We start from the raw sequence: 11,972 nt of genomic DNA on the forward strand, positions 1-11,972 counted from the left end.
TTGATGAAATTGTTATAATATTTATTGTTTCAACAGAAACAGTTTTCGTAGTATTTTTATTTGAAATATATTTTTCAGAATTTTGTAGAGAATTGAAAACTATTAAATCCTCGGTGTGACCAATGTTTTTATATCTACTTAATTTGCAAAATTTATGGGGACGAACGGAAACATGTGTTCCTTTTTAAAGGATATTTTTAGCCTGAATATCTCGCAATAGTTTTATGAAGCTCTACCGAAATTAAATTAAATTTAATTAATAACTTAAATTTGCGAAATTTTAAAAATATTGAACATTTTAATGTTGTTTCGATGGTTCTTTGTGACTATACGTATAGAAGCAATAAAGACCTTTGGTACTTACGTGTTATACGGACCACCTTTGTTTCCTAACTGAAGGTCGCGCTGATCAGTCATTTGGGTCAGGTCTGACTTAGCATTTGTTTAATATCATAACACATTATTAATATTTTATTATCATTATTATCATTATTATTACTACTATTACTAATATTTTATTTTTTAGAATCTTAAAACAGGTGGTCCGTATAATACGTAGGTATTAGAACTTTTTCAAGAATTTCGTAGAATTTTTCTAGAATTTTCATACAAATAGCTTTGAAATTAGTTATGTAAGTAATTTTCATGTATTGTGTTTCGTCCTCCTTTTTAACAGTTTATGAGATAATGAATGTTGCGTATGTTTTCTACTAATGTTTTTTTCTACGTATGTTTTCTAAACGATAACGTACTTAAAATCTGAGAATTACGTAGATAAGTTCGATTAACACACCGCGGGTTTTCAACTGTATGCTCTTAAGATGGTCATACTATATTTTGCAGGTCGAGATACACCATTGAACGATGACATAAGTCTGCACTTTGCTTTACTACGAAACTCGGTGCAAACTGTTATGTAACTGACAACATAAGCACTGGACTTCAGCGTCAAAATTAAGTTAGAATGATATTGTAATTTATCCGTATTGTTCAAAATTTCTTAAAATGTAAATCGCACTGATGCTTTGCCTAAAAGTATTGAACTTTAATAAATTAAACTCTTATTTGTCAGAAATTTTACTTGTACCTTGCGTATTAGACAACTTGAATAATTTGAACTATTTTTAATAACTGAATATCATTTATATATTTTTAATTAGTAAATTTTTAAGGATAAGTATAATAAATACATATATTATATATAAGTTAATGTATGTTAATAAAAGGACACTTTAAGTGCATCATTGACATTATCTAATATTTTCTAATTTTTTATTAACATATTGTTAACTGAAATATCATTACAAATGCTTTAAAAATTGTAGAAAAATAATTTACACACTTATTGAGATGTTCAAATATGTATTTCATATTGATAAATTAAAATTATTTAATTCTAATTAGAATGTTAAATAGTAGATTTAATTCTATATATTTTAGATTTATTTTTGTAAAAAGTGCAACCATTGCTGTGTATTATTACACTGCAGTATATGTATTTAACACATAATAATATAAAGTTCTAAAAGAAACATGTACATATCTGTAATCGAGTAGAATACATTGACACGATAGAATCAACGGTTTATGAAATTCGTAATTCAATTTGTATTTTAGACGCATCAATTGTTTCAATTTTTGTGTATTGCTCTGAACTGATAATTCTGTGTTATTGTAAAGTATACGCGCATTCATATGCTAAATATTATAGCGGTACAGTACATCAAATTAATATTTAAAGGGATTTATACTAATGCATACAACATCCTGTAGATGTCGACACCAACGTATGTTTTCTTTAACGATAGCAACGAGAAGCAGTAAATGACGTTCGGAGATCAAATAAGGAAAAAAAAAACCAAATGTTGTAGCCTTGCACATTGTTAAAATACTATTACTAACATTTGTGCGGCTGTTGGTTTGCAATATAACAAAACTTTTTTGTCAATATCAAGAGCATACATGTTGCTATATAGTGTATAGTAACGACGCATCGAACCGATAACGTGAAGTCGGTAGCGTCGTTTTCATTTCTTTCGTACAGCTGATGACTGTACTCAAATGATGATTGTGCAAACGAAAGTGTCGGAATTGTTTCCGCATTTTTAATTTGAGTTGAATTGGATATTTTACTTCGACTTTGATAAGATTTCTTCTAAATAGCTAAAATGGAGTTGGCGGGACAGGGTCAGGTGCAAAATTCTTCCAATACTAATGATGGTTCTGAAAACAAGGGAAGGTAAGATTTGCATTATTTAACTTTTTCGTTGTTGAAGTACATTTCTCTTTAAAACTACTACACGTACTATGACATATTATGTATATGCTTATTATTTTAGTTGTTTATTACTACGATATGCTAGTCAGAACTCTTTGGACGAGAGTTCACAAAAACATATACCCCGAGAAAGTGGAAAAGACAAGCCACCTTATAGAAATCATCATCACACAAATCGAGCTTTTGATGTTATTAATGAAATGAGAAAGTATGTACTTTTATAATACTTTTTATAATAAAAAAAATAAAGAACTACATATACATGTAAATATACTATGTCTTGTGTGTCCAAAACAGAGAAAGTTATGTCAGAGCCTCTTTTTGGACCAATTAAATTTGTATTAGTATTGAAATGTAAATTAATTTAATCATTTACTAGGAAGAATTTACTGTGTGATGTAATATTGGTGGCTGATGGAGGAATGGAAGTACCTGCACATAAAATGGTCCTTGCTGCTTGTAGCCCTTATTTTTATGCTATGTTCACAAGTTTCGAGGAAAGAGATCAAGAAAGAATAACATTACAAGGAGTTGATTACTCTGCATTAGAATTATTGGTAGATTATGTATATTCTGCAGAAGTACATGTCACTGAAGATAATGTACAAGTGTTGTTGCCAGCTGCAAATCTTTTACAACTGACTGACGTACGTGATGCATGCTGTGATTTTTTACAAGCTCAGTTACATCCATCAAACTGTTTAGGAATTCGTGCGTTTGCTGATCTCCATGGATGTCTAGAGTTACTATCACATGCTGATAGTTACATTGAACAACACTTTTCGTAAGCAAACATAAAATAATTGTTATTAGTATATTCCTTGTTATAGGTAGTATATACTTTATTTTATATTTAGGGAAGTAGTGGATGGTGATGAATTTTTAACATTAGCACCGCAGCAGGTTGCTAAATTAATTTGTAGTGATCGTTTAATGGTACCTTCTGAGGAAAAAGTATTTGAATGTGTAATATCGTGGGTACATCATGATCTAGAAAAGAGACAAACTGATTTAGCCCAATTAATGGAACATGTGCGTTTACCTTTACTCTCACAGGAATATTTAGTTCAACGTGTAGACGAAGAACCACTTCTGAAAGCAAATTTACAATGTAAATAATAAAATGTATCTTCATATGTAACGTGTATACAACGGATGAATGTATAATCATTAAAAATTATATTTTACTTATTCTATTCAGGTAAGGATTTTTTGATTGAAGCTATGAAATATCATTTATTAAAAGGAGAACAAAAATCATTATTTAAAACACCTCGTACAAAACCTAGACAACCAAGAGGGTTACCTAAAGTGTTGTTAGTGGTTGGAGGACAAGCTCCGAAAGCAATTAGAAGTGTTGAATGTTACGATTTTAAGGAAGAAAAGTGGTATCAGGTTTCTGAATTGCCGACACGTCGGTGTAGAGCAGGTAATATATTTTAAACTCACTTGCTAGTATATTAACTGGAATATGTTGTATAATATTGTACAATTTGTAATATACAGGTTTATCCGTCCTGGGTGGTCGTGTGTATGCTGTTGGTGGATTCAATGGATCTCTTAGAGTACGAACAGTTGATATTTATGATGCAGCTACAGATCAGTGGTCACCTTGTCCAGAAATGGAAGCAAGAAGATCAACACTTGGTGTAGCAGTTCTTGGCAATTGCATTTATGCTGTACATATGTTTTTCTTTTTCTGTGCACATATAAAACTATATTATTATATAATATTTTATTCTTTTTTATATATGCTTCTGTCTGACTTTCACAAAAAATATATACAAATTAATTTTTTACAAAAAATACTTGAGAATATATATTTATATTTAAATAATATAAATATAATATAAATAGGTTGGTGGATTTGATGGTTCATCTGGTTTAAATTCCGCGGAAGTATACGATCCAAGGACACATGAATGGAGGCTAATTGCACCAATGTCAACTCGTAGAAGTAGTGTTGGTGTAGGTGTTGTTAAAGGATTACTGTATGCTGTAAGTAATTTGATATAAAAGTTGAAGCAGTTTCTAAAATTTTTAAATGTATATTTGACAGAGTTTTAAATTTTCAAATCTGAATAGTGAATTTCAAACTTTGTAATGTAAACAGTGAGTTTTTAAATTTAAAAGTGGTGTTTCTTTGTAATAGCATAATTATATAATTTCAGTTATATTATTATGTAATAATTTAAGAAGTGTTCATACTCGAAAATTCCTAGGAATATTAAATTTGTAAAAATTTTAACTATAGCAAAATTTAAAAGTCTTATTGAGAAATACTGTATTATTTCAGGTTGGTGGTTACGATGGAGCATCACGGCAATGTCTTTCCAGTGTCGAATGTTACAATCCAGAAAAAGATCAATGGAAGCCAGTACCTGATATGTCTGCACGTCGTAGTGGAGCTGGTGTTGGTGTTTTGGATGGAATTTTATATGCTGTAGGAGGTCATGATGGTCCTTTGGTTAGAAAGAGTGTTGAAGCTTTCAATCCGGATACTAATCAGTGGACTGCAGTTAGTGATATGGCCCTTTGTCGTAGAAATGCTGGTAATTAATCATGTTTTTATTTATTTAAAATTTTACTTTTAAGGTATAATAATACATACAAAGTATTGCAATGTACCAGCTTTCAGGTTTTATTAAATGATCTAATATTTAAAAATAAATAAATTTGTTATAAATAAAGTACTTTTATAAATATTAAATAATATACAAGGCATTATAAAAGTCTTTTTTATACAATTTATATAACTTGAATAACAAAATAATAATTATTTTTCTAATAGGTGTTGTTGCGCTGAATGGTCTCTTGTATGTGGTGGGAGGTGACGATGGCGTATCAAGTTTGGCGTCTGTGGAAGTGTATTCTCCAAGAACTGATACTTGGACGACCCTTCCAACATGTATGGGAATTGGTCGGAGCTACGCAGGTGTTGCAATAATTGATAAACCATTACCGTCTACAACATCAATGTGAGGATTGCAATCCGCTGGGCATGGAACGGAGCAGAACATAGACCCGGGTGCCGAAATATCGGATCAATCACGGGAAGCCGGGCCCAGCGGTGTGCAAGTCCAGAATTCAGATCAGAATGTACTTCAGCAGTATCGTGGTGCTGGTCACAACTGTCAAGGTACGCGTTGTGTATGCCAAAGATATGAGAATGGAGAATTGGCAGCTGTAGTCATGAATCAGAACAGAAGTAATCAAGAGAGAGATGATAATTACCAAAATACTAGTCGGAATTCACGGGGTTTCCAAAATCGACCAGGTGGCTCGGTACAGGGATATCCAAATCTGAATCCGAATTATCAGAATCCTGTTGATTTGGTTCATAATTATAATCGGAATCGGCAACCACAAGAATCGGAAGAAAATATTTATGAGCGTTTGGATAATGATGATGACGATGAAAACAATGAAAACAATGGTGAAGCCAGTCGCAATGAACCAATAGCTCAAAATAATCAGAATAATGTGGATGATCATATGTACGAGAGAATTGATGATCGATATTCTTGTAGTAGCAGAATGTACTACAAGACAAGAAACTCGAATCCGTATGATCAACCCAGACAAATTTATCTAGATTCACGGCTGTCCAATCAGTTTTGCCAAAGTCGTTTAGATAGATTAGGTCGCAATTGTTTTTCTACCGAAAATATTGCTCATGCGTCTACTGGACGTACAATTTATCCACTTGGTTACAACTGTATGTGTTCTTTCTGCAGGCACTTAGACCCAAGATATTTGTGTCATCATTGTCATAATATGCATAATAGATTACGCTATCATGATGGACTTGCAAGTAATTCTAGACACGTTATATGCCAATTACCGAGAAATTGTAGGTGTCCTTTTTGCCGTGGTGAATATTCTTACGTGAAACTGCCTGTTACATCATGTCGACCTCCTGAATTGTGGAGAATGGAATGTTACTGTAGAAATCCTAGTAATTGTTCTTGTAGATCTAAAATTCTATCTAACTGTAATTCTACTACACAATTTGGAAAATATCTTGATTGGATAAACAGAGCTGGTCCTTCGGTTAATAATCCTTTGTACGCTACAATTCATATTGGTAGACCTTGTGTTTCTGCCGTTGGAAATTTAGCTAGTGGCAGTGGCGGAGAGCCTGTTGCTTCAACATCGGGTGCATCGGGTTCTGCAGCTGCAACCAACGAACCCAGTACATCTTCAAATGTTAGATCGATATTTTCTTCGCATAATTCTTCCACTTCACGCGCTTCTGTTTGTTCTGCTAATCGTTCTACAGAACGTCAGCATACCTGTGATGATTCCTGCATCAGAAATCAAAGTGGAAGTATCACTGGCATTTGTCAGTTTTTCAGTAGATGTGAACGGGCAGAATGTAATCATAACAGATTGTCCGTTCATTGGTGGTACGTTAACAAGTGGCTGCTACTTTGGAATCCTCACATTTTCGATAGGAACATGGACGCTGTTCCCGTGATGGAGGAAGAATCCCGGAATCAACATGATAGCGATAGTGATGATGCTTAATGATAATTATTCCTTAATTTTCAGATCTAGTGATTTATTTGGCATTATCAGATATTGTTTTATCATGACTGTTCAGATACCATTCATATTTCCGATCATAATAGTTAAGCAAATAAGATAATATTGAATATCCGTGTGCCCCTCTATTTTTAACGAGAGCATAGTAATAAAGTTATAACTTGTGATACCTGAGAAAATGATTATACATTTCCCCATACGAGATAGCAAGTAAGAGGAAAGTAGTGTCAATAATAACGCTTTGAACTGTTTTTAACTACCAACATCCAGCTTGTTAAAAATATTGTAATAATAATTAGAATGATAATTCTTGTTGAGTTGTGTTATTTCAGATGAAAATCTTCGTTCGAAAATAATTATAAATAATTAAGAAGAATTCGCACATGTATTGACAATAACAATGCATTATATGTGCTCCGATATTCTGAAATATTTATATCTATAAATACAAGAAATATAATTTTCATTTATATATGTATAAATAAGTATAAAGTCGATTAAGTATAAAAATAATCAAAGATTAGTTCTGCCACTATATTATTAAGAATTTATAGAAGCTGTTTAAATTTGATTGACTTTATACTCATTTACAGCTGATTTTAATTATTTTCATATGCGGTGAAAGAAAATTGCCAATTTTATCATGTTAATCCTCTGTATAGAGAACTATGTATATTATAGACTAATATTTGGACATGTGTGTTTTACTGTATAATGATGTAAAATGTATAGAAATTGTAACTTTTATAATTCGTCGTTAATCCTTTTGATTCGGCATTGTTTCTGGATCAAAAGGGTGGAGGAAATGACGAGAGAGTGCTTCTGGCATATTTTTATAAGTTTAGTAATAAAGATGTCGCAATAAATCAAGACATAAATACCCTTTTTTGAGAAGTTGGTTATGCAGTGTGTTAAAAAATATTGGTTATTTTAAGAAATATTTCGAATTTGTTAATTGCTCTTTACACACGATGAAATATGTCGAATGTAAATTTTTATTTTAACTGGAGAACTGTTATGAATACAAATCTATAGTAACTGTGAGAAAATGGAGTATCGTTTAAGGGTAACTATGTTAAACATTATAGTCGAAGTAAGATCAACGTACGGCTGTTCAAGGTCATCGAAACGTCATCCGTATCAAATTTTTTTACTGTCACTTATATCATGACGCACAGTACTAGCAAACTAACAAATAGTTACACATATTTTGTCTTTAGTATAAGATAGTAAGGAATTTATCTTGAGTGACCAGTTGGATGGGATTCATATATAATCATTGCACCTCATTCTTACGTGCAATTTATTACCTGAAAAACAAAACAAAATGTTAATTTACTATACTTAAATACCCTATGTGCATATTATTATATAGTCAGTATTAAATTGTCCTTATAAAGTTTAGCTCATAATTTCAAAATGTATATACTTTATTTTAATTGGTTATTTAAGGAGATTTAAAACTTAATACAAATAAAATTAACTGCACTTTCTTCAACATGCAATATAATTTTCGTACTTATAAGGACAGATTTAAACATATCTTTAGATACTTATTACTTAAGCATTAATTTGTATGAAAGATTCATAACGAAATATATTTTGAGCCTAATATACTAAATTTTAAAACCCCCTGTTGGGTAACTCTTTGGATAATAATATAATGAACCTTCGTGAATTTGCCAAATGTGTATTTAGTTTTTCTATTTAGTAGTTCATACCACATGTGCTCTATGACGAACGTTTAATTAAATAAATAATTTTATTGTAGAGAATCTTACAGAAACAGTTTTTCCTTAGCGCCAAATATTAACATTTAAATTAGATAGTTTAGTTTCATTCAAGCTGTAATCATTTAATGTACCGTAACAATTTTGAGTATTTTATAATACTTAAGCATTTATAACCATTATTTATTTGCGAATTACATTTTGAGAAAACTGTTTTTACATGTTCCTTTATCGCAATAGTAATATAAAATATCATATCTTCGAATTACTTTATAAAGCAATAGCTGATTATAATATGACATTTTACATTTATGTAAATACATGTAATATGTAATAAAAAAGATGCGATTTTTTAATTCACTAATTCAAAACGAAGATAAAAAGTTTAAATTAAATACTATTCGAATTTGACAATATTTTATAATTAATCTACTTTTTGCATATTGTTTATCTATTTTATATCACAATTATTTCCTTTGTTATGTGTTCATTTAAAAACATTAAATTTATAAATATAATAGGAATAAACTTTTTATAATAAAAGTGTGTACTTATTATATTTGGTTATTACAGTATAAATGCGCATATCTTTCCGTAAAAAGAAACCTAATTTTCTGTTTATTTAAACATAAGCGCTTGTTAATCCATTGAACATAGATACTCAAATTTACTAATAGTAGTCTCTATGTCAATTTCAGATTACAATACAATTATTAAAATACAATATAATTAACGTAAGGAACGATTTTGTAAGAGTAAATGCCTGTACTATTGATACACATATATTGACTTTGAGAAAAGTTGGTCACTCCCCCATGAACGAAGGCCAACAGCTATCACTTTGGTGGTATAATAGCCCTAATCTCGGTGTACTGCTGCTGTGTAGACATTTATGTCGTTAAATCTTTTTCTGTCTTTCTATTCAGTTTCTGAGTAATCCTTTGATCTTTTATAATAATGTTATTCATTCTTTTGTAATACATTTTTCAGGATATTATTTGTAAAGTCTTGTATTCGATAAATTTTTAAAAGATTCAATTTGAAATAATGGGACATACCTATTATAACAGACAAATTTTCATATATTATAGACAGAATGTAATTATGTAAATAATAGAATTAATTTATAGTTAAATCAGTATTATATGTTATTATTAAAATAAAAAGATGTTACTTAAAATGCTTGTTGTAGAAGTGTTTATTACCTAATGTATTGTACATACTTCGTAAGTACTTTATGCTGTATGAATAAATTTAAAGAAGAGAAGTGTTGAAAAGACATTGCTGGCAGAATGATTTTAAAAATGTTATGTTACATTGAAAAAATGGAACATGGCAATTACTGATTACATATAAAAAATATATTTATTATGTAGTAATTGTAATATATAACTGAAAATTTGTAATATTTAGGATTTATGAAACAAAAAATAAAATAACTCATTATTTTTTGTTTTCTAGTAAATTTATTAGAACCTTTTTTTACTACATCGTTTTGTCTGTTTTTTATTTGGAGAAAGAGACACCATGGGTATTTTTGTTTCTTCTGTAATTCATATGTTATGAATGGTTTTCTGAATTGCAAAATTTCCTTATTTAAAATGATTTCATGTCGTTCGAAAGAAAAAAAATTATTTCTATAAAAGGAGCACACAAAAAAACACTCTGAAGTAATAATTTTATTAAATATAGATTAATAACAATGATGTTATTATTTTTCTGTATCCGTAAATATTGATTTGAGAGTTTATATAAAGATTTATACATTCAGTCATGTTTCTTTTATTAATACATTCGTGACCGGAAAATTTGTCGCTTTTATAGTATTTGTTGCCAGTGAAAATGAAAAAATTTTGAAGCTAATTGCCGCAAATTTCTAACGTTAAAACAGGGACAAAAATTAAGAAATTTTTTAAAAATATTGGTCATGTAACGATCTGTTGTTTCAAATGAAGAAATCCTAAATGGAAAAGAGCAGAACAGTAAAATATTTTGAAAGTTATATTTGAAAATACATGAATTCACACCAGTGGTCGCGGTTGTATTAACAAATACACTGCCGGTCAAAAGTTTGGGACCACTTAATATGTAACGCCACAAATGAAAAATTATATATCTTATAAATATGTAAAATAAAATAACAAAAAGTATATATTTTTACATTTGATTAATACACATATGTCCGTGTTCCTTTATACACAAAAATTCCCCAAAGAAGTTGTTTAGAGAACACGGAAGTTTTTCTTTTAACCGATGTATTGGTCTGAAACTTTTGACCGACAGTGTATATTCAATTTTTATATGCATCGAATATGTAATCGAAAACTTTTCAGTATTAGTGCACATGATATCTTGGTGCTTCTCATTAATAATCTATTTACCATTTTCTTGGTAAAAGAGATTCGCGGGGCATCGAACTGAATATCATTCGAGGTGTGACCATCGTGACATTTCCGACATAAGACTTATCGTGAACTTGCACGTAAACTATTGTAATCGAAATTTATATGCGCTAGTCGATCGGATTGCCTCAGTATTGCACGGGTTCACGATGGTCACCTTTAGGAGGATCGTCCTTTTACGTGTCGGCAACGAGCATCAGCTGCAAAAACTACGAATATTTTGCGTTGTCACACGACCAATGTAAATGTTTGACCGACGATAAATGCTATTGTATTTCTACCGCTGCGGAGTACCAGTGCACATTTACAGCGACTTATCTTGACACCGCGGATATACAAGTATCGCGGGCGTGGTCCTCATGGTCAGATATTCTCCGACGCAACTATACTTTACTCAAATAATGGCTTAACCCTTTTTCCTCCCGGCAATCAATGTTTGTTTTAGTAGCTATTGTACTTATGCATTTCTACTGTAGCTCTTTAATGGAAGTTCAAAGGATATTCTCTTGTTTCGCAAAACGAATAATAATGAATACAAGTGTACAGTGAGTCTTTTAATATTCTTAGAAGAGTTTTAGTAATTTGAGAGAAAAAAATATTATGTGAGTTGATTTTATATTAACTAATATCTGATATATAATTACCGTCATAAATATTTTAATTTTGAGTATAATTACAATATTTAATTTTGAGGTATAATATAAAGTAACACTAGTCAAATTTTTGCTAAAACTATTTATTACATCTTCCAACCTTTCAATGAATAACGAATTAGATCCAGTTTCGAAAAATTTTTTTAATTATTTTGTATTTTGTATTGTTTTTTTTACCAACGTAAATAATAAACATAAATACAAAAAAAATGTGTAGTTATTACCTGTAAATTTTATGTAATAATATCATAGATAGTACAGTTAGATTTTTTACCCTTGTGCAAATGCTTAGTGTATTATAAGAGGAGTCACTTAAGCACAAGTATAAATATAATAATAAATTTCATAGAAATTAATAGTT

The 11,972-nt window shown here is 30.2% G+C and overlaps 2 protein-coding genes across 2 annotated transcripts; both read left to right on the forward strand.

Annotated features, from left to right (window-relative positions):
• Positions 1-1,786: 1,786 nt before the first annotated feature.
• kel (kelch protein) lies at positions 1,787-5,260 on the forward strand. Its single transcript, XM_031974939.2, has 9 exons — positions 1,787-2,239; positions 2,340-2,486; positions 2,658-3,062; positions 3,136-3,389; positions 3,480-3,707; positions 3,785-3,957; positions 4,136-4,276; positions 4,575-4,830; positions 5,070-5,260. Exons 1-9 carry the CDS (start codon positions 2,169-2,171, stop codon positions 5,258-5,260), a joined length of 1,866 nt encoding a protein of 621 aa, XP_031830799.1. The 5' UTR covers positions 1,787-2,168.
• A 38-nt stretch (positions 5,261-5,298) lies between these two features.
• LOC116426251 (uncharacterized) lies at positions 5,299-7,838 on the forward strand. Its single transcript, XM_031974940.2, has one exon. The coding sequence runs from the start codon at positions 5,471-5,473 to the stop codon at positions 6,806-6,808; it is 1,338 nt and encodes a 445-aa protein (XP_031830800.1). The 5' UTR covers positions 5,299-5,470; the 3' UTR covers positions 6,809-7,838.
• Positions 7,839-11,972: the final 4,134 nt, after the last annotated feature.

This window comes from Nomia melanderi, chromosome 12 (genome assembly GCF_051020985.1).
Source record: "Nomia melanderi isolate GNS246 chromosome 12, iyNomMela1, whole genome shotgun sequence".
Classification (NCBI taxonomy): domain Eukaryota; kingdom Metazoa; phylum Arthropoda; class Insecta; order Hymenoptera; family Halictidae; genus Nomia; species Nomia melanderi.